Consider the following 23496-nt stretch of genomic DNA (forward strand, 5'->3'; position numbering starts at 1 on the left):
ATGATGTGCTAGTGATGGTATATTTTATGGAAAATGCCAGACAAATAAAATTATAAGTAGTCACTAGTGTAAACCTACGCTGGAAAATATGATTTCAGCCATAGTTCCGTGTTTTTTAAAAAGCTATTTTTGCTGATCTCTACTAAGAGTCCCAGAAACAGATGGCCATGTTTGCTGGATTTGCTGCTAATTTCTATGTCTCCTTTTCTCCTATACATTTATGGTGACCAGGTTTACTTTGGAGAAGGAAATGGCAACCCACTCCAGTGTTCTTGCCTGGAGAATCCCAGGGACGGCGGAGCCTGGTGGGCTGCTGTCTATGGGGTCGCACAGAGTTGGACACGACTGAAGCGACTTAGCAGCAGGTTTACTTTTAAAAACATGCTGAGAAGAATGACTTTTTTTTTTTTTTCAGATTGAAATTGTCTAGGGAAAAAATTATGCTTAAGAAAGGGTCTGTAAAATCAAAGAGGCAGATTTATCTTCTAGAAAACCCATTCTCTGATCAGGCCATTTTGTCTCTGAAGCCTTCTGACCTGTCCACCTCCCACTCCCCAGCCAATAAATGCCAAACTCCTTAGTTTGGCAGTCAGAGGCCTTGCTCATCTGGTCTCAGATGATTTTTTGGACTTTGCTCTCTAATGCCAAGATTTTGTGTTCTATTCTCCAACAAAATAGGACTGTTTATTTTTCTGGAGGAGCCCAGCTTTCCTCTTTTTGCTCACCTTTGTTCGTTCTACCTGAAGAGATTTTTTTTTTTTCTTTTTTCCTTTGCTTGAGAAAAGTATTCCTTCCATCTCTCCTAGCTCAAATACTGCCTCCTCCAGAGAGCTTTCCCGGATTAGATTTGCTTTCACACCGCTAGACGCCACCAGTCTGTCCCTTCTTTAGGATGAGTCTGGTAAAAAAAATCCCGCCTGCCAGTGCAAGAGACATGGATTCGATCCCTGGATCTGGAAGATCCCCTGGAGAAGAAAATGGCAACCCCCACCAGTATTTTTGCCTGGGAAAGCCCATGGACCGAGGAGCCTGGCGGGCTATGGTTCATGGGGTCAAAACACCATCAGACACAGCTTAGTGACTAAATGACAGCAACAACAAATTTTTACTATATTTTTGCCCAAATTTAGAGAACTGTTTTAAGACTATTTATTTTTTTAAAAACTGAATATGTAGGGACTTCCCTGGTGGTGCAGTGGTGAAGATTCTACTCCTAGTGTACGAGGTCTGGGTTCAGTCCGTCAGGGAATGAGATCCTGCATGCCCCAACTAAGCACTTGCGTGACAAGTAAACGTCCCGCATACCGCAACTGAGACCCAGCACAGCCAAAAAGGAAAAAGAATGGGTAGCTATATTAGCTGTTTGGTCGTAAACTCTATTTGCATGAAGCTGCATTTAGACATAAGAAATTTACATAAAATATCTTAGAAGCAAATCTTGTAAACATGAAAAGGAGCTGATACGATAAATCGTAAAAAAAAAAAAAAAAAGAATGTCAAAACATTTTGAATGAAAGCAATTAGCAAAGGTTCTATTAATGGTACAGTGGTGCAAGGTGGCAGATGGGCAGCCTGTAGACTTTAAATTTGTCAACCATAGTGTTTGAAGCAAAGCAATTCCATTTGAATGCCTTCAGATTGGCATGTACACTCTGTTCGCTAGCCTCCCCACTCCCTGTTGCCTTCCACCTGGCGTTTCACATTTATACACACACTGCCTGACCTCTAATGGTACTTGAGTTCACATGCTCCGTGTTGCTGTTGAATCAGTCACTCAGTACACCAGGTCCAGATCATGACTCTGTCACTTCCTAGCTAGTTGTCTTGGGTTAGAAGTAAAAGTTCTATTAATATCTTTCAATGCCTTTTACATTTGAAATAGGCCTTATGCAAAGAAACAGGTATATATTTGACTATAGACTCTAATACAGACACACATGCAGTGATGGGTCAAAGATTCCTGGAATGCACTGGAGAACAAACATGTTTATCACTGAACTAAAGGAACTCCCACCAAAGCTGCCTTCAGCTTATCTCTAAGCCTGAGAAACAGAAGTGACCCTTTGCTGCCGTGAATCAAAAGGCTGGACTGGGTTGGAGGAAGGTTGGCAAATGGGTGTGGCCATCACCACACCCCTATATCCTGTGCCCAGACTTTACCACCTATGATGTCACTGCTGAGCCTAGACAAGGCTCTATGACTCTAACACTAAGTGTTAAATTTCTGCTCCCAATAATCAAAGTTGGCACAACAGGGAAGTCAGGGTGAAAATATTTGGCCCTTCGCAGTTAGAAGAACATTGGGGTGTTGCTCTAGCCAAAAATGGAAGACTTGGATTTAGTCAGGTTAGTAAGAAGTGAAACCATGTATGCAAAATTTCATCATAAATTAGGAAATGCTATAAATGCTGCTGTTTATTGGTTGGTTGCCCTGTACTTTACCTAAGTATTTTTGATCACTTCAAATGCCTGCAGGATGGGTGTTACCTCCATTTTATGACTGGGAAATAGGGCTTGGATGTTAAATAAACTTGCCTGAGTCCCCAGGCTCACAGTAAGCTGTGCTGAGACCTCTTGCAGCTTTGTCTGACCTGGGCCTGCCCACTTTGCATGTGGTCCTGCGGCTCCCAGGTCATGCTCCAGCTACATGAGTTAGTTATTACCACAACAATTTCTGCTTTAATGAACATTCTATGTAAATATAAAGTGGGTCATGTTCCTTCTTATTCTCCTGGAGCTGTCCCCAGGTTCTACCCTGCTTCCAGACCCAGGCTCCTACTTTGGATGATATATGAACAATGTCTGCTCCTGCAGAGAAATCAGGAGACAGGCAACAACAAAGGATAAAGGGGAAATGGTCAGGGTCAGGTCAAGAGCTTCCCACGTCAGCTCTTTCCAGTCTTGCAAGAATCAGATAGAAGCCTTAAGGAGGTCCTAGAAACCAAAGGCAATAATTGAGAGAAGATGGAGAGTGAAGTGGAATGCTAAAAAAAAAAAAAAAAAATAGGAAACACATTTGCAACTTGGACTAACATTGATTATCGTAAATTATCTGTGTGGTTAAATAATATGCATGAATTCTCATGTTGCTTCTAATGTGTTCGAAGTTAGAGGAGCTTTATAAACAGCCTGGGATTCTATACAAAATTCTGGTATGTGTCTGATGTCAGTCTACATAGAGAAGCCTACAGAGTTACTCCATGGTTGCTGAATTCCAGAATTTAGTGAGCTTTCTAGATCAGGAGTTGGTATTTATTGCGTGTTTTAGTAGTTTTGTTGCTGCTACTGAAAAGCAGGTGGTAGTTATGTCTCTGAATATCTCATTTCACAAACAGCTAACTGGATGTGGTTGCTGAAGGACCACTTGAGGCAGCCAGAGGCGAAGGGTCCAGATGCCTTCCCAACCAAAAGATGCACAAAGTTGACCTCTGGAAGAGATACAGGGTCTCAGTCCCAGACTGCCATACTGTTCCTTGTAGAAGAATCACTGTGTTGTGACCTTCTGTCCCCCTCACATTTCTCCTTCGAGGTCTGTGAAGCTAAAAAATTCAAGACAGATCATAAAATATTGGAGAAGTAATTGTAAGCAGTTCCTTATTCACAGTATTTTTCAGTCTTAAGGTCATCCTTGATTCCTCTCTCTCACTCATACCCTACCGTCCATCCATTTGTAAGCCCTGTTGGTTCTGTTTCCAAAATATGTCTTGAATCCATCTGCTTCTGTCAACGTTCACTGACACCATCCTAATCCAAGCCGCCATCACGATGGCCTCCTAACTAGAGAACTGGCCTCTTGTTCCCGTCTCTGACCCCAGTATTCCATTCTCCATTTAATGATCAGAGTGACCGAGGAAAGGATTTAATCATGTAATTCCACTACTTAACCCGCCAACAGTTCCCCATTATATTTAGAGTAAATTCCAGCTCCTTACCATAGCCTTCAGGGCCTTGAGTGATCTGCCCCTTGCTTTTATCTCAAGCGTTTGCTACCTGCCTCTCTCTGTGGTGCTCACAGAGATACTTTCTGCCTTCCTTTCACAGAGCCTTTGCACGTGCTTCTCTCCCAACTCGTGCTCTGGCTAACTCACATGGGTCTCTGTTTTAGTGTTAACAGAAGCCTATTGACTACACATTCTAAAATAAGCCCCTTTTCCACAAGCCTTTCTCTCACATTACCTTGTTCCCTTCCTTCATGGCCCTTATCCACACTTTGTAATTATTTATTTCACTGGTTTCCTGATATGCTTATTGCTTGTCTCCTCTACTAGACTGTGAGCCCCTCGTGGGGGCTCTTGTCTGATTGGCTCACCAAGAAGACTAAGTACTTATTCTTCTCCCAGAGCTGATTCCACGGTGGGTTCTCCACATCAGTAATCTTTGTCTTGGGTCAATGGCCCACACAAGGATGGGTTTCTGTTGAGGGCGTAGGCTCCTGCCCATCCCCTGTCCATTGCCCTCTTCACCAGAAGATCTGAATTTCATCTGTGAAAGAGAATATGATATTGTGTGAATGCCAGGGCCTTGTTTTCCTGTAGGATACATATCTCTGTGTTTCAAACTCAGAGCAAGCACCATAGTCATATCCTATGACAAGGTTGGAAGCCTTGCTGATATCAGAATCCCGGGGTCTTAATCTTGCCTCCTCCACTGATGGACCACAGACTATGCAAGCTATTTAACTTCCAAAATTTTACCTCTTAAAGTCATCGTCAGAGACAGTAAATATGTCTAAATTCTGTTTAAATGTTTAATATCTAAATTTAGATGAAATTCTTAGCTTAATACATAGTAAGCACCCAAATGATATTTGTTAGAGTAGAAGCTTAATAAATATTTGTTGAATGAATGAATGAGTAACTTTCTTAGCCTCTCAAACTTCAGTTTCATCACCTGTAAATAAAGAGGTTTAAGAGGATGATAACTTTCCAGTCTTTGGATTTAGTTTTGAGGACGTTAATAGTTGTGATAATTTTTGGTTATGTTATTACTGACTTTTTCAGGATTGTTATGAGATATTATAGAAAGTCAAATTCTAAATTGAAATCAAGAAAACAAATTGAACAAAATTTGAATAAAAATGAAAACGTTTTGAAAATCACCCTAAACCAAATGATAATCTGGTTTTTGATTTAAAGTGTATCTGTGGTCATCATAGGGCTTGTGGCTTCTCTGAGGGTCTTTAACATTTCCAGGATAGTAGTTAATCGTTTAATGTAGGTACCTCTTCAGCAGTGAACGTGAACTCTTCTTTTTAGACATCTGTTTGCATATGCTGCGCTAGGCCATGAGATATGAAACTGTTAAGAAAATACAAGCCAGGTCCTCTGCTAAAGTTAATACAAATCATTTGGTTGAAGGTACCCATATTTCAGAGACTACACTTATCTTTTAACTGATTCTCTCAATAGTATTGTTTCTGAGTAATTGTCAAGTGAAACAACAATTGGTAAGAATTAATATCCAGACTATCTAATGGATTTCTACAAACCAGTCTTTTAAGAAAGACAGCCCGTAGAAAATGGCCTGACAATGTGAAGAGGCAATCAGCAGAGGAAACCTGAGTGGCCATTTGACGTATAAAAAGGTGGACTACTCACTAGTAACTGGGGAAAGGCAGATTAAAGTGGGAAAATAACATATTGCACTCATTAGATTAGCAAAATTTAAGAGCTTGTTAACATCAGGATTGGTAAGGACGTGAGGAAACTGAACATAAGTATGTAGGTGGGAATGTAAACTGGCACAGTGGTTCTGCAGCAGAATACGGCTGTGTGCAGTAGCACTGGAGATGAGAATACCCTTAACCCAGCAATGCCGTTTCTAGGCATACATCATGGAATGTGCACAAGGAGACAAGTACAAGGGTGTTTACTGTTATGGCAAGAAAAAGAAAAAGATGGGAGGTGAGGTAAACTTTAAATGTCCATCAAAAAGGGAAGAGAGAATTGTGTAATAATCATGCAACTTAATACAATTGAATATTATTCAGCAATTAAAAGAACACAATGTTGAATATAAACAAGCAATTCCTAAAAGAATGTAAATACTATGATACCACGTAGGAAAAACTTCAAAAATCACAAAATGCTACTTTCTATTGTTTATGGATTGATACCTATGGGGTTAGTAAATCAAAACAGAGGGAGAGTTACACCCAGTGCAGGATGGTAGTTACCTCTGGGGATGGAGGAGAAGAGCTCTATAAGTAACATTTTACTTCTTTTAAAAAATATCTAGTTTTGCTGCTGCTGCTGTTTAGTCATTGTGTCCAACTCTGCGACCCCATGACTGTAGTCCACCACGTTCCTCTGTTCATGGGATTCTCCAGGCAAGAATACTGGGATGGGTTGTCATTTCCTTCTCCAAGGGAATCTTCCCAACCCAGGGGTCAAATCCAAGTCTGAGGCTTTGCAGGTGGATTCTTTACCACTAAGCCACCTGGGAAGCCCTATATACATTACACACACACACACACACACACACAATATTTAAAATTGTTAAAACTAGTAGTATCTACCTAAGTATCTGTCATATTATTCTATTTAATATTTTGATGCATTTTATAATTAAAAAAAAAACACACCTTAGAAAATAAGAATGCTGTATGTAATAAAAAGCCCAGTATCAAAGTCTGCTCCTTTGCAGTTTAGCAGTTTAGGGGTCGTCTTCCTCCCCTTTTACCCCCGAGTGGCTAGTTTTCACTTGGCTTTTGGTGTGTGTCCCTAAACCCTTCAGCCTGCCTTGAGGCTGCAGGCTGTCTGAGAGGGTGCCCCCTTCCCCAGGTTGGGTTGCGGGCTTCTCTGTATGCTGTCTTAGCACCGTCCCTTTTCCTTCTAGCAGCACTTCTCGCTTGGTCATGCCGTGTCCTGCTTGCTGCGTCTGTGGGCCTACTGGACCCTATGACATTCCTCTGGGCACAGGCAGCTTCTTTACTGTGGCGTCCCTAGGGACGGTTGTATGAATGTGCGCTGTAGTATTTATCAAGTGACTGTGTGAATTCATGGATATTTCAGTGGTTTAAGTTCTCTTGCTGTGCACATGAAGGGCCATAGTCAGATCCCTGAAATCACTGTTTATTGGACTGAAACTATAAGGCAGAATTTGTTGACTCTGAGGGGTTCTGTGCTGCTTTCTCGGTTTGGCCAGCTGTGGGCTCATGGAGGGGAAGGGCAGGGTGATGTTTATCATGTAAGGAAACCTTTTTCTGGACCCACTGATATACCCAATCCAAGAATCAGGTTCTCATTAAGCTGTGCAGGGGCCACACTGCATCCAGCTGAATTTCCTGGGCACTGGGAGGTGGGGTTCCCCAGCCCATCAGTCAGGCCAGCTTTTCATGGGAAGGACGGGTGCTCCTCCTCCCCCACACGCAGCCACCCGGTTTGCCCTGGGTTCAGATCAGATGGCCTTGTGGGTAAGCCCCCTGCAGCCTCTCTTCCTTCTTACTAAACCCTGGCCCCACTGTACCTTTGGAGAGGGCCCTTCTCCCTCAGACTCAAAGAGAACTAGCCTCTTTCCCCTCCCTTCCTCTCTCATTCATTTGTTGATTCATTAAAATTTGCTGCCATTTCAAGGCCACCTCCACCTAGCCTAGCTGGCACTGGCTCAGCCCCTGGCTCCAAAACTTCTGTCCTTGACAGAGCCTGTTGGTGGCTGCAAGCTGGTAACTCTCCCCAGAAACTTTCTTGGCCAGACTAGATCCCTGAAATCTTAGAGCACAGAGTCCTGTGTTGATAACACTCAGGGCCATTTGCTTTCTTGACAATGCAAAGAGAGCCTCAGCTCTAACCAAGTAAGACCTTGGGTGAAGGATTGATTTTTACCTTGCGCGACTTCTACTTCCTTATTTGCAAAACAATAAGTAACAGCCTGCATCAGAGTTTTGAGATAATAATTAGGGTAGTAAAGTGGTTAGGTTGGCATAGTGCTTCAGCCTGTATCCTGGTTCTACCCGTTCAGTTTCCCTTTGGAAGCAGAGTAATCCTGGTCCCAGCCTCGTGCACTGTAGATGCTTAGAACGATGCCTGGTCCTTAATGAACGCACGTCAGAGGTTTGCTGGTGTTAGCAGTGGCTGGTAGACGGTAGGCACTCCATACACATGTTCTATTACTACTGTTAGTCTTAGTCCATTCGAGCTGCTGTAACAAAAATACAGACTGAGTTGCTTATAAACAGCAGCAGTTTGTTTCTCACAGGTCTAGAGGCCGAGACATCCTAGCTGAAGATATGGTGTCTTGCAAGAGCCGGCTTCCTTTTGCTGTAACCTCATGAGGTGGAAGGGAAGAAAGATCACTTTGGGGTCTCTTTTATAAGGGCATTAATCCCATTCATGAAGGCTTCACCTTCACGACCTAATCACCCCCAGAGACCCTGGGGAATTTGGTTTTAACATAGCAATCTGGGGAGTATGTAAACATTCATTCCGTAGCATTCTGTCCCTGATCCCCCCAAATTCATGTCTTTTGTAATAAATTCATTTATTACATCCCACTGTCAACTCAGAAGTCCAAAGTGTCATCTGAATATCATCCAAATCAGACATGGATGAGATTCGAGGTATGACTCATCCTGAGACAAATTTCTCTCCAGTCATGAACCTGTGAAATTAAAAAAGTTATGTGTTTTCAAAGAACAGTGGTGGGATAGGCATAGAACACACAACTCTATTCTGAAAGAGAGAAATCAGAGAGAAGAAAGGGGTTGATAGGGCCCAAGTAAGCCCAAGCTACCAGGCACACTCCATGGGATCTAAAGCCTTAAGGCTTTAGAATAATCCCCTTTGGCTTGATTCTCTGCCCTCAGTCCCACTGGGACAGAGGTCTCACCTTCTGGACACAGCGGGGCAGAAGTCCTGCCCCTACAGTTCTGCAGGGAGAGGTCTGACCCCCCAGGCTCTTAGAGGTCCAGCCCCCATGGCTTTGGAGTTGTGAGGATTCGTGAGAATATATGAAAACACTTGGCATGTAATAAGGGCTCAGTGGGTGTTGTTCCTTCCTGACCCTTGACCTCGGAGGAGGGTACCTCAGACAGGAAGCAGGTGACCCCTGCTATCGTGCTGCACGCGTTCTTTCTTGTCATGTTCTCCCCTGAAGTAAGAAACTAACTGTAGGTTTTGGAAACATTCCAAGTTGGCAATTTCCAATTATGACCTTGAGATTGGGAAGCAGGTATGTTTCAGTTCTACCTTGACCCTGAGCTAAGGCTGCCAGTCACAAACCCACCACGGGCATTTAAATTAGAATATATTCCATTGCATTCCTGAGGGAAGTTTAGAAAGAACCCAACCTCCAAAAATTTACAAGGTGGGGACTTCACGCTCCCAAGGCAAGGGGTGTGGGTTCAGTCCCCGGTCAGGAAACTAGCATCCCACATGCCAAGTGGCATGAATAAAAGATAAAATAAAATTTAAAATTATATTTAAAAAGTGCTCGCTTTGGCAGCACATATACTAAAATTATATTTTAAAAATTTACAAGGTGCAAACAGGTCCAGAAATGCAATGTGAGCTGCCTAAGGTCACACAGCCAGTCGTGAACAGGTAGAAGCTAGCTGTGCACACCCGGACACCAACGCCCTGTTCCTCCTGTTGGGCTGTCTCCAAAACCACACTGCCTGCACAGAGAGAAAGGCTCCAAGGGCTGCGTGCAATTCAGTCTGACCATTTAAGATGAATCCTGACCCTCATCTGAAGGTTGAATCCATCTTCACTTCCCCCAGAGCATAACCTGTACTGTGTTTGAAAAACTCCAGATGAGGAGAGCCATAGTTTAGGCTTCTCCGCTGATAAGCATTTGAGAAACGGAAGGTGATTCCAACACAAATAGAAAAGAGAAGCCACTTCCTTCTTGTATCTTCTCAGCCTTTGCATCTCCTATCAAAGCCAATATAAGTGATGTACCTTCTCCAACTGTGTATAGAGACCAGGATGCAGGTGCTGGTTTACTTTACAACCTATGCATTCTTTGGCTAAGCAGTGAGCCCAGAGAGACCTTTTATCTTTAGAGTTTTTGGAGGGGTGTGGACCTAAGAATGCAGCACGTAGATCTTAGCTTCTGAAAGCACGTTTGTCCTGTGCACCTGAAAACTCTGCTGAGCAGAGCCAGGATTGGCATACATGCTGCTGCTGCTGCTAAGTCGCTTCAGTCATGTCTGACTCTGTGCGACCCCATAGACGGCAGCCCACCAGGCTCCCCCGTCCCTGAGATTCTCCAGGCAAGAACACTGGAGTGGGTTGCCATTTCCTTCTCCAAATTGGCATACATAGCTTGGTGGAATCTTTGTCAGAATCTCAAGCCCTGGTGAGGAAACAGATATGACTTCTTTTTTGCGTGACTGCGTGGAGGTGCGTGCCTCTGTACCAGGCATAGGAATCTGACACGAAGAGGCATTTTACCTCTTTCAAGGTGTGCAGTTCTGTTCCAGAATATGGAAGCATACACACAAAACACTGAGAACATTGACAGAAAGTTTCAGTGATGGTTAAAACTTGATTTTTTTCAAAAGTTTTTAAAGAATAGTTGTTGTGGCAAAGTGGCAAAGCGTTAGTCACCCAGTCATGTCCAACTCTTTGCAACCCTATGGCCTGTAGCCTGCCAGGCCCCTCTGCCCATGGGATTCTCCAGGCAAGAATACTGGTAGCTATTTCCATCTCCAAGGGATCTTTCCAACCCAGGGATTGAACCCGGGTCTCCTGCATGGCCAGCAGATTCTTTCTTGGTTTTAGGTTCACAGCAAAATTGAGCAGGTGGTATTTCTCATATGGCCCCTGCCCCCACACAGTCATGAACCCCCTGCCACTGTCAGCATCCCTCACCAGAGCGAAACAGTTATAACAACTGCCAAACCTTCACTGACACACCACTGTGCCCTGACGTCCAGAATTCACGTTAGGATCCACTCTCAGTGTTGTACATTCTATGGGTTTGGTCAAATATATAATGACTTGTACTCATCGTTATGTTGTTGTGTTGTGTTTAGTTGCTAAGTCATGTCTGACTCTTTTCGACCCCAGGGACTCTAGCCCACCAGGCCCCTCTGTTCATGGGATTTCCCAGGCAAGAATACGGGAGTGGGTTGCCATTTCCTTCTCCAAGAGATCTTCCCAACGCAGAGATTGAACCATTGAAGGTGGATTCTTTATTGCTGAGCCATTCTTTGTTATAGTATCATACAAAGTATTATCACTGCCTAAAAATCATCTGTGCCCTGGTTACTCACCCTTTCTCTCCTATCCTCACCCCCTGGTAACCACTGATCTTTTTACTGCCTCTACAGTTTTGCTTTTCTTAGAGTGTCACATATAGTTGGAATCATATAATATGTAGCCTTTTTAGATTGACTTCTTTCGCTTAGTAATGTATATTTAAGGTTCCTCCATGTCTTTTCATGGCTTGATCACTCATTTATTTTTAACACTGAATCATATTCCATTGTCAATATGTTCCACAGTTTATTTATTCGTTCACCTACTAAAAGCATGTATTGGTTTATTCCAAGTTTTGGTAATTATGAAATAAAGCTGCTATAAACATTGGTGTGCAGGCTTTTGTGTGAGCATAAGTTTTCAGCTTAGTTGGGCAAATAATAAGGAGTTCGATTGCTTGACTGAAACGTGACACATTTAAATGGATGAAAGTGAACAAACGCATCATTTTACAAGTGGGAAGTCACTCTAATCAAGGATAGATTAAACTGCCTTTTTGGGAGGAAAAGGAAATTACGATTTAGTATGAGAAAAGGGGGAAAGGAAGTCTGGGTGTGATTTTTATTCACTAAAATATTTGACCAGGAAGTAGGAATTGATGGGTTTTAGTCTACTTTTTAAGGAGAAACATAACTTTTAGTGTAGAAAAAGAAGTTATTTTTTCAGTGAAATTAGTGCTGTACTAAGTAGTGTTTTTCATGTTCCTACTAGAAATTACAATTAAAATGTCTGAGTTGGAAGCTGAGCATCTGTGTTGAGTTGTAACACAGGGTGAGGATATCAAAAATCTTTTGACTCCAGCTTTTCACTGTTTTCTTCTATGAGCTCATTGCCACTGGGTTTTTCCATGAATTTGAAACATGTGTGTGTAGTACTTTGGAAAGAAGATTATTTGGTTAAACTTTATAGACTGAGCTAAAAATAGAAAAACACTGTTTCTATTTTTGGAATACTTTACCAGCTAAAAAGTGAACACAGTTACTGCATGTATTAAGGAAAATATTGAGATGGGAACCGATATTTAAATAGCAATATATATCAATTTAGCTAGTTGTGAAATGTCACAATGACATATTTTTGTTCTGTCTACTGAAGAGAGAACTTTGTGTCAGAAAGTAAGTTTCTGTCTTAATAAGACTGCTGAGTACTGAGAGAAAAAAAGGCATCTTGAGAAAGCTCACTGATGTGAGCTTTATTCTTGGGGGGATTTGTTACTGTCTGGTTCACTATACAGGTCTAGAGTTACAAGTTCAGTGGCTCCCTTTTCACACTGCAAGACTTAGAATTTCTAGCTGGGCTTCAGCCAGCTTCTTTTTCTTTTTCTTTTTTGACCTTCTGGCATAGTATGCAGTTCCTGGCCAGGGATCGAACCCAAGCCTCTGGAAGTGAAAGCACAGAATCCTACCCACTGGAAAGAAAAAGAAAGTGTTAGTTGTTCAATTGTGCTCAACTCTTTATAACCCCATGGACTGTAGCCCACCAGGCTCCTCTGTCCAAGGGATTTCCCGGGCAAGAATACTGGAGTGCGTTGCCAGTTCCCTCTCCAGGGGATCTTCCCAACCCAGGGATCAAACCCTGTTTTCCTGCATTTCAGGCACATTATTTACCGTGTAAGCCACCAGGAAAGCCCTAACCACAGGACCACCAGGGAATTCTCAGCCAGCTTTTAATTTTGCAGTGTAGTGAAGGTGACTGGAGCTTAAGAAATTTAAAAATGTTCTTTTAAATTTGTTTGTTGTTATTCTGGCCAATAAACTACAACTTCATGCACAAAATCAAAACGTAACATTAGAGACCTTAAACACTGACACAGTTCTATCAAAGTAGAGTGTTCTTCAGCCTTTACCCTGAATTTATTGTCTAAATCTAAATGTCTTCACAAGATTTATTCTTCCACTCTGTACATTCTTTCATTCATCCACCAGTTTATTGAGCATCCTTTGCTCTGAGGCTGGTCTTAAGATACTCAGTCTTGCCACCCAAAGACTCTATGTTGAATCATTTAAAATGTGAGTACATGTTTGTGCTTGAGAGAAAGCAAGAGCTGTCAATAGGTAATGACACACAGGATGATTGGGGAAGAGAAATGCTAGATGAGCTGTGTGAGTGAGCAGAATCCATTTCTTAGGAAGGAATATCTGAACTTTCTGAACGTTTGATAGGCTAGTAATGCTTGTGCACACCAAGTCTCTGCCCAGAATGACGGGAATTTACCAGCAAAACTTAGACGATTCATGGTATGTCTGATAGAGTGAAAGTAACAAGTGGAGCGCAGTCATACTGCTAGACATAGCAACCCATAAAAAGGGAGAGGAAAATATTGAGATGTGTTGGGGGACCCACCTGTCCCAGAGTTAGTTTTGGCTAACACACAATCAATCTCTTCTTTACTCTCAACTGTTTCTCTATAAACCCAGCCATGAACTTGAGATCTCCAGCCCATCACTTCTGTTCTATTTCTGTATTTATAGCAGTCACGCTGTATTAGCCTTCTCTGGAGAAACAGAACCAGTAGGATATATTAGAGAGATATAAGGGGAGATTTATTATAGGAACTGGCTCACGTGGTTATGGAGCCTGAGAAGCCCATGATCTGCTGTCTGCAAGCTGGAGAACCAGGAAAACCAGTGGTGTATTTCAGTGCAAGTCTGAAGGCCTGAGAGCTGGGAGGGCTGATGGTGAAAGTGCATCCTGGCCTGAGTCTGAAGGCCTGAGGACCAGAAGCACTGAGGTCTAACGGCAGGAGGAGATGGAGGTTTCAGCTCAAGCAGAGCGAGAGCGAGAGTGAGAGAGAGAGAGAGAGAGAGAGAGGGAGAGAGAGAGAGAGAGAGAGAGAGAGGTGGGGCGGGGGAGAGGAAAAGAGAGGGAGAGAGAGTGAGAGCGAGTGCATTCCTCCTTCCTCTACCTTTCTGTTCTATTCAGCACCTCAATGGAGGGGATAATGTCCACCGAACACTGGTGAGGGTGACCTTCTTTACTCGAATGCCACAGACACACCCAGAAATAAAGTCAACCAGCTATCTGGGCAGCTCTTAATGACACATGAAAATTAACCATCACACATACTCATCATTGGCTTGCCTGGTGGCTCAGATGGTAAAGAATCTGCCTGCAATGAAGGCGACCCAGGTTTGATCCCTGGGTTTGGAAGATCCCCTGGAGAAGGGAATGGCAACCCACTCCAGTATTCTTGCCTGTAGAATCCCATGGACAGAGGAGCCTGGCGGGCTACAGTCTATGGGGTTGAAAGGAATCAGATACAGCTGAGAGACTAACACCTACTTATAACCATCATTAAGCTACAACAGTCATGGCTGCCACTGCCGAAGTTTCTTCTTTCCCCTCTTCGTCTCTCCCTCCTCCTCCACCCCCCCACCCCACAACATCAGCTGACATTTCCTGAGCACCTGCTATGTGCAAGGATTCAGGCTGTGTGCTTTATATGCATCTCATTTAATCCTGAAATTAGCCCTTTGAAGTATAGGTTCCATTATTATACAAGCTCAGGAAATTAATTATCTAAACCATTAAACATTATATAAGTCATTAAACCATCATCACATAGAGGGATTTAAAAAATTGAGCTGTAGTTCACAGGCCATGGAATTTGGGGCTTTAGTATACTCACAAAATTGTGTAACCATCTCCACTGTCTAATTTCAAAGTATTTTCATCACCTCAAAAAAAAAATCCATACTCATTAGCAATCACTCCTCATTTTCCTCTCAATCCCTGTAAACCACGAATCCACTTTCTGTCTTTTTGGATTTGTCTGTTTGGATATTTCTTATAAAGGGAACCATGCAATATATGTCTCAGCACGGCCGCTCAGTCAGTCAAAAATCCAGCAATGCAGAAGACCTGGGTGGGGAAGATCCCCTGCAGAAAGGAATGGCAATCCACTCCAGTACTCTTGCCTGAGAAAGCCCATGAACAGAGGAGCCTGGCAGGCCCCAGACCATGGGATTGCAAAGAGCTGGACACTACTGTGCGACTAAACCACCACCACCACCATATACGATATATAGTTCTTTGCGTCTAGTTTCTTTCATGTGGTATAATGTTTTCAAGGTCCATTTATGTTGCAGCATGCATTGGTACTTTATCACTTTTTATGGCCACATAATATTCTGTTGTGTGGGCACACTATCCATTTGTCAGTTGATGGATATTTGGGTTGTTTCGACTTTTTAGCCATTACGGTAATGCTACTGGGAAACATTCATGTACGAGCTTTTTTTCATGGACGTTTGTTTTCAATTCATATGGAGGCACTTTTTTCATGACATTTCTGGATTTGCTAGTATCCTTTGAAAATATTTTTTCTGGAAACAAACTTCTATGCCAGAGACACATGACTGCACAGCTCCAAACTGCCATTTCCTAAAATGCTCTTTCTGCAGTGTGAGCTTTGACTTCTATCCTATCTGTCCTGGGATGGCTTGATTTCCAGAGATGAACATCAGTCCTTCATGCCAGTGGAAAACCCACTCCTCCATCATCCATAGAAGTCCTGCTGTCTTCTGTCAGGACGCTAGTTCTTCCTTTGCGGCCAGAAGTTATTTTTTATTCCTTTGAACCTCCACGGAGCTTCACTTGGGCCCTTCCCTTGGCGTTGTTCACTCTCTCCTGCTACTTCCTATGCCTAATTCAGGGCGTGCTTCGGGGTTGATTATTTTTGCTATTCCTTGTTAGGACACGTGTTGATTTACTCCATAGGTGCTAATGAATATTCACAAACTGAATAAATTCTTGATCGGTTGCTGTGAAATTGTGATTTATAATAAGCAATTTACTTTTGGTCTTTGTCCACCTTTCCAGACACAGAGCCACTAAAACCCTTGGAATTTCCTGTTTAGAGAGTGATAAAGGTGTCTTTTGTAATGTTAATGAGGTGACTTTTGGAAAGTCCCTAGATCCCCTTGGGATGGAGGCTGGTTGCTAGGGGAACCAACCTTGTGATTAGAAGGTCCCACCCCCTGAAGTCTATGGAAGAGAAAGGAGGGGGAGAATGATTACAATGGCCAAAAGCCAATGAAGAGGTCAGTCATGCCTGTGTATGAAGCCTCCATAAAACCTCAGAAGGATGGGATTTGAAGAACTTCCAAGTCGATTAACAGTTAACAGATTTGACGAGAGTAGTGTGCCTAGAAAGAGCATGGAAGGTTCACCCCATTTCCCCATAACTTGCCCTGTGTTTCTCTTTCCTTTGGCTGTTCCTGAGTTACATCCTTTTATATAAATTGATGCTCTAGTAAGTCAGATGTTTCCCTGAGTTCTGTGAACCACTCAGCAAATTAATTGAACCCAAGGAGGGGGTTGCGGGAACCTCCAATCTATAACCAGTTGGTCAGAAGCACAAGTGACAACCTGGACTTGCAATTGGTGTCTGAAGTCAGGGTGGGAGTAGATAATGTCAGAATTGAGTTGAATTGTAGGACACTCAGCTGGTGTCCCAGAATAGCATGGTGTTGTGGGAGAAACAATCAAACCAAACACATTGTAACTGCTGTCAGCATCCTCCTTACCAAGTGCAAAGGGGTTCTCATTCTCTTGAAACCAAGTTGAGTTTCCTCCCAGAGTTGGTATGACAATGACTCTGTTTTTAACCGGGTCTTGTGGTGGGGAGGAACAGGCTGCAGAGTGAGGTCATACTCCTGCAAGTTTCCGACTTATGTGCCCTCCACGTTTCAGTTGTGGGAGAGGAGATTCCTCTCAGGGGGTTTTGCTGTCCTTGCCCCTTGCTCCTTTTCAAAGGAGGAACATGGCAAAAGGGCCGCAGTGTCAGGCTTATTTGGGAAATTATGATCAAATTTAGTCAATGAGCAACTCTTCCAGTTTCTGAGTTTTCTCTTTTTAGCCCTCCTTTAATGTCTCAGGAAAACTGAGATGGTGAGACATTCAAGTGAAAGTGTCTGTCACTCAGTTGAGTCCGACTCTTTGTGACCCCATGGACTGTGGCCTGCCAGGCTCCTCTGTCCATGGAATTCTCCAGGCAAGAATCTTGGAATGAATAGCCATTCCCTTTTCCAGGGGATCTTCCCAACCTGAGGATCAAACCCAGGTCTCCCTAATTGCTGGCAGATTCTTTAATGAGCCATCAGGGAAGCCATAAGCTTCCTTTTAAACCTCCCTGGAAATTGGTCCTGGGTTTTCTGTAGATCCTATTTGTTTAGATCTCTTCAGTCTTATTTGGATAGCCTATTGCTCTCTGCAGAGCACAGAACTTATTTTTTTAAATAAAGGATCCAGGATTGAGAATTATGGAAGTGGTTCTCAATCCTGGCTAGTAAACAGAATCACACACACACACACACACACACACACACACACACACAAAATTCCTCCAAGTTTTAAGTAAATCCAGAGGTCAACATCAATAACACCTCTCCTGCTGAATTCATTCTGGTTACACATTTTGCTTGGCTGGGTGGAGAGCTTTAATAATTGAGTACTTGTTCTCCACATTGCCACAGTTCATTTGTTCCTTATTGTCTCACACTTGGCCCTCTTCACACATTAATATGACCTGCCTGCCCCTTAAGGTCTTTGAGAATTCAACCCTGCCACAGACAGCCAAATCATCTGCCCTCATTCCTCACCCAACTGCCTTGGCAGCACAGGTAACTCTAGGGAACCATCAGCATATTTGAGCAATGATTATTCTGTCTCTAAGTGTCTGTAAGTATTCTCAATTCTGGCTAAAAGGGCATCATCAGGGAGCTATTAAAATTATCCATGCCCCCTCTATGTTCAGTCCTTCCCTGGGGGAATATACAATTTCTTGGAGGAGGATACATTTTTCATATGGGAGGAAATGTAATATTTTAAGGAAAATCATTTTGAATGTGAGATCTGTTAGCTTGCCTGATGTTAAGTTTCCCCTTAATGAACTTCCAGATTATAACAGAGTTTCTGTTGGCAAAGTACATGTTGGCAGGGAATTAAGAACTTAGCTGCTAAAGAACTCGCCTGCCAGTGCAGGAGATGCAAGAAATATGGGTTTGATCCCTGGGTTGGGAAGATCCTCTGGAGAAATAAATGGCAACTCAGTCCAGTATTCTTGCCAGGGAAGTTCCACGGACAGAGGAAGCTGGTGGGCTACAGTCCATGGGGTAACAAACAGTTGGGCACAACTGAGTGTGCATACACACATGTAATATTTAGCCTTACAGCCCCACGTGTTACTATCAAATCATCAGAAAGGTTCTTAGATTGCTCTGAAATGAGTGATTCTGCCCAGTCCTGGATCAAGCAGGACACCTGGAGCAGATGGAGACCTATCTTGAGTCTAAAATCATATAAGGTTTCAGTTCAGTTCAGTTCATTCGCTCAGTCGTGTCCGACTCTTTGCGGCCCCATGAATTGCAGCACGCCAGGCCTCCCTGTCCATCACCAACTCCCGTTTACCCAAACCCATGTCCATTGAGTTGGTGACACCATCCAGCCATCTCATCCTCTGTCATCCCCTTTTCCTCCTGCCCCCACTCCCTCCCAGCATCCGGGTCTTTTCAGATGAGTCAGCTCTTCACATCAGGTGGCCAATGTAAGGTTTGCTGCTGCTGTTGCTAAGTCGCTTCAGTCGTGTCCGACTCTGTGCGACCCCATAGATGGCAGCCCACCAGGCTCCTCTGTCCCTGGGATTCTCCAGGCAAGAACACTGGAGTGGGTTGCCATTTCCTTCTCCAGTGCATGAGAGTGAAAAGTGAAAGTGAAGTCGCTCAGTCATGTCCGACTCTTAGCGACCCCATGGACTGCAGCCTACCAGGCTCCTCCGTCCATGGGATTCTCCAGGCAGGAGTACTGGAGTGGGGTGCCATAGTGCAAACCAGGAACTGCAGGAGACTTCACCCTGATGTGTGTGTACTTGGATCCAGGTTTAAACAGTGAAGCCTAGGTGTCTCTATTTCACCTGCCCACACTCGTTTCTTTCTATCATATTCAGGATTTAGTCTTTTTTTTTTCTTTTGGCAAGAATTGCAATTTTCTAAATTTAAGGTAATTTCTCTATTTTTGCCTCCCCGTCTCCTGCTAAAGAAGCAGAAAGTTTATCTCAGTCAGTTGGAGGTAATTCGGGTTTCCGTAGTACATTTCAGGTTCCCCTCTGAGTACACTCAGGGTTCCCCCTGAGTTGCTTCTCAGTCCTAGTCATTTTCATAGAGCTCAGGCTGGGGATTGGAGTGATGATGTAGGGCGACATTTGTCATCCATCCAGCTTGTCCTGCTGGTCCTCAGCTTTTCATCCACTCCCACCAAAATGATATTGCTTCCTCTTAGCTCACTAGGTCTCTCTCTGCTGAGCTAGTTCATACCATCATATGGATGAGGGACAGTTTTAGCTGGTCTCTCAACTGTTTGTCAGTTACATTATTTTAAGGCCAGTGTGTCTCATATTCTAGTGCATTTCAAACTGTATGTGTATCCTAGCCTCTTGGAGTCATGGTAAAATGAAGCTTGTGACTCTGTAGGATGGGATTAGGGCAGGGTCCAAGTATCTGCATTTCTAACAAATTGCCAGGTGATGCTGAGGCAGCTGATCCATGGACCACACTTTGAGTAGCAAGGCTGTAGGGACCATAAAGGCTTTCACTTAAATGGAGCTCTCAGGCTCTATCTCTTCTGCTTGCTTGGGGGAAGTAATGTGATAACATGGAAAGATTTAGTTAGAGGTTGCAAATGCACTGCCCCTTTCCATCTCTAGGGAATGTTACTGCTGAAATAAATGAAAGAATGGCACTTCCCTAACTCACCCACTCGATGAACATGAGTTTGAGTAAACTCCGGGAGTTGGTGATGGACAGGGAGGCCTGGCATGCTGCGATTCATGGGGTCGCAAAGAGTCGGACACGACTTAGCAACTAGGCTGAACTAAAGATGTTCCAACAGTGAAGGCAATGGCAACTCACTCCAGTACTCTTGCCTGGAAAATCCCATGGACAGAGGAGCCTGGTGGGCTACAGTCCATGGGGTCACAAAAGAGTCATACACGACTTAGCAACTAACCAACAAAGATACTCTGAAGGCTCTTTTCAAGTACCCAGGTAGGCTTTGTTAGAATGATGTCACTCTTGACATTCACCATGACTTTATCATTTATCTTGTTCCCATGCACCCCACCTGGGAGAAGAAAAAAAAGACACACTTTCCTCTCGTGTGGTCTTCTTGGTATTTATGCCCTCATACCCTTGCCTTGAATGTAGATTAGACTGCTGCAGAAGTTTTGGGATGTCACTTCTGTGGTTTACAAAACTACTGACTTCCTTCTTGGACACCTGCTCTTTCTTGGATCCTGCGGGGCACAAGCTGTCATTCTGTGAGCAGTTTTATGGGAGAACCAACTGAGACCCTGAGCCCAAAAGCCTGCAACGAACTGAATCTTGGGAACAACTGTGTGTGAGCTTGTAAGTGGATGCTTCAGTTCCAGCTCAGTCTTGAGATACCTGCAGACCCAGCTACAGACCTGGAGCCAGAGGTGCCCAGCTAAGATGCTGCTGGACTTTTGACCCACAGAAACTGCTGTTCTCAGTTTCTAAGTTTTGGGGTAATTTGTCATGTAGCGATAGATAATGAATATAACCCATCTAACTCAAGATGACAGGCATTTGGGAAACGCCATAAAAATGTCCCGTGAAGATTGTTGTTTAGTCTCTACTTATATTCAACTCTTTTGCCACCCCAGGGCCTGTAGCCCGCCAGGCTCCTCTGTCCACAGGATTTCCCAGGCAAGAATACTGGAGTGGGTTGCCATTTCTTTCTCCATCTTCCTGACCGGGGAATTCAACCCCAGTCTCCTGCACTGGCAGGCAGATTCTTTACAACTGAGCCACCCGGGGAAGCCCCCCATGAAGACAGGGCACAATTAATATAACAAAAGGAAAGAATCAGAATTCTGGTTCTAGGGTGGCTACTTGGTCTGAGGCATTCAGTGAGTAGCTCCATATGACACATATATTGATATTTACACATTGACTATTCATGTGACCTTTAGCCTTTTTTCTTTTTTTTTAATGTGCAACTCTTGGGTGTCTGAGTTTGAAACTCAGCTTAACCTTTGTAGCAATAAAGTGACTACACGGCTTATCATCTTGCCTTGGAGAGAAGAAAACTGGTGAAACCAACAATTCTCACGTTGCTGAAATCTCCAGGCTGGCAGGAACTGAAGGTTCTTTCTCCACCGCCCCTTCTCTAGACTCAACAGCTGAGTTTTCTGACTACAAGAAAACCACCTTTGATTATATAAAGGTATTAGGAGTTAGGGAAACACTAGGCCTTTTGTTACCGGCAATCTGGAGCGTTTAGGAAGCAAAGCCATGGGGGTGGGGGTAACCCCTGGAAAGTTGGGCGGGTTTTGTGTCGGCTCCGGCTCTGGGGCTTTCATCAAACCTCTGGGAGAGGAATTCCTAGTTTTTTCGAAGTTGGGCCAAACGGACCCCGAAGGCCTAGAAAGCCGCGTCCCTAAGCCCTCAGGGTTTACAACTCGTCCCCCGATACCCGCCAGCCGGGGGCGTCCCGGAGGAGGGCGACCCCCGCGGGTCCCAACTTCCCGCCGCGAGGCGAGCGTGGGGGTGGGCGGGGTGGGGGCGGGGTCGGCCGCGCTCCCTCCCTCCGCTCCCCTCCCCCGCTCTCCCCACCCACTTCCCTTTCCTCGGCCGGGCAGCCCCGCGGGCGCGACCTCTCCGGGCAGTGACGAGCGGGGAGGAGTCCGCCGCCGCCGCCGCCGCCGCCACCGCGGGGGGAGCCATGCCCCGGCCCCGCCGCGCCCCGAGCCCGCTCCTGGCTGCCCGCCGCCGCTCGGGCCGGCGGAGGGAGTGAGCGGGAGCTGCGGGCGACGAGCCGCCGCCCGGCCCGCGATGTCACCATTGTTCAGCTGGGTGGCCAAGGTAGGCGGCGTCGGGCCGGCGCCCGTTACGGTAGCGGACCGCCCGGGAGCTGGCGTCCCGGCGGGCGTGGCTCGGGGAACCTTGGTAACCGTCGGGCTGCTGGGCGTCCGGGCCGCTGGGGGTCTGCGGCGTGGTGGGGGTGGGATCGGACCGCGGCGAGGGGCGCCCGTTGCACAGGGACCGCGTCCGGAGAGCGGCCAGCGCGATCCGGGTAGCTCACCAGTTGGTTCTCATTCATTAGACTTTCTTCCCTGTGGGGAGAAAGAGCCAGGGGCCTTACGCCCATTTCACAGGTGGGGAGAGTGAGGCTCAATACCGGGCGGGTGGGCTTCTGCGGCCCCCAGCGCGTCCCGGATTCCCCGCGAGGCGTGTCCAGGCGGCGGGACCTCGCGTGTCAGCCTCCCCGATACAGACAGGTTTGTGCTCGGTTGTCGGGACCGTGCACGGAGGATGCCCGGAGGCTGAATTCGATGCTCTTAGAGGATATCCTGTCTGTCTTTTGTTTTTAACTCCCTGTTTTCAAGGGCGGGTTTAAGGGGGGGGGTGGTCTGAATTTTAAACCTAAGTTCTTTTTATTTCTTTGAAGTTTTATTTTCAGAACATTGGCGCCTTCAGAATCACTAAGCGTTACAAGTCCAGGCCAATTCCTCTATTGCAAAAACGAAGGGATTGGAGTGGATTTCTAGAGTTCCCACCAGTTTGAGAAGGCAGTGATAGGATAATATCCTCCCGGAGTACCAGGTGTTTTGTGTTTTGAACGATGCAACTCTTGAAGCCTCTACAGGCCGGCGGGCTAATGGGGCACCTTTCTCGAGTCCAGCGGGCTCCTCTCTCTGCCAGTCCCTTCGCAGGGCTCGCTCTTGGTGTATGGTAGGTTAGTTGAGCAATTACATTAAACTCACTGAGAGAACCCGTTAGCCGTTCTGTGACCCTTTACAAATAATAGGTGGTGGTACGTCTAGTTATAATGCAGTGCTTTTAGAGTGTTAAAGTACATTTTTACAAATACCTTTATATGAGGCCGATAGGCTTTGCCTGTCATTTAAGTGATAATAAAATAGAGGTGCAGAAACCAGGTAACACTAGTTATTAGGCATTATATCCTACTGTCTCCTCTTGCCCACCGGAATCTTCAGTTGCTGAAATACAGCTAGTAGTAAAAGTGAAGTGACTTTCAAACGTGTTTTGAGTCGTTGTGAAATAGTTTTGTACTGAAGACAAATTAATAATGCCCAGATTTCCTGGCTTGAAGAGATAGCTTGTTGGCTTTTCCAAATAATGCTGAAGTTTAAAAATGTCATATGATTTAAAAAATAATTCAGGGTGTGTTGCCTGAGTATTCTCTTACTCATTCTAGATTGAGGATTTGAATCTGCTTCTATATTGGGTTGGGCAAAAAGTTCCTTTTTCGG

The 23496-nt window shown here is 44.6% G+C and overlaps 1 protein-coding gene across 6 annotated transcripts in view; it reads left to right on the top strand.

Moving 5' to 3' along the window:
• Positions 1–23496, top strand: part of TBC1D1 (TBC1 domain family member 1) — a 226123-nt gene that overhangs the window by 55287 nt on the left and 147340 nt on the right. The window contains exon 1 of one of the 6 annotated variants that reach the window (XM_018049371.1): positions 21863–22084. The exons of the other annotated variants lie outside the window; for them this stretch is intronic. Coding sequence (XP_017904860.1) covers positions 22055–22084 — 30 coding nt within the window. The 5' untranslated portion in view covers positions 21863–22054. Of the gene's footprint in view, positions 1–21862; positions 22085–23496 lie in introns of those variants that run through there. 6 annotated transcript variants of the gene reach the window in all.

Source organism: Capra hircus, chromosome 6 (assembly GCF_001704415.2).
Source record: "Capra hircus breed San Clemente chromosome 6, ASM170441v1, whole genome shotgun sequence".
In the NCBI taxonomy this organism is placed as follows: Eukaryota; Metazoa; Chordata; class Mammalia; order Artiodactyla; family Bovidae; genus Capra; species Capra hircus.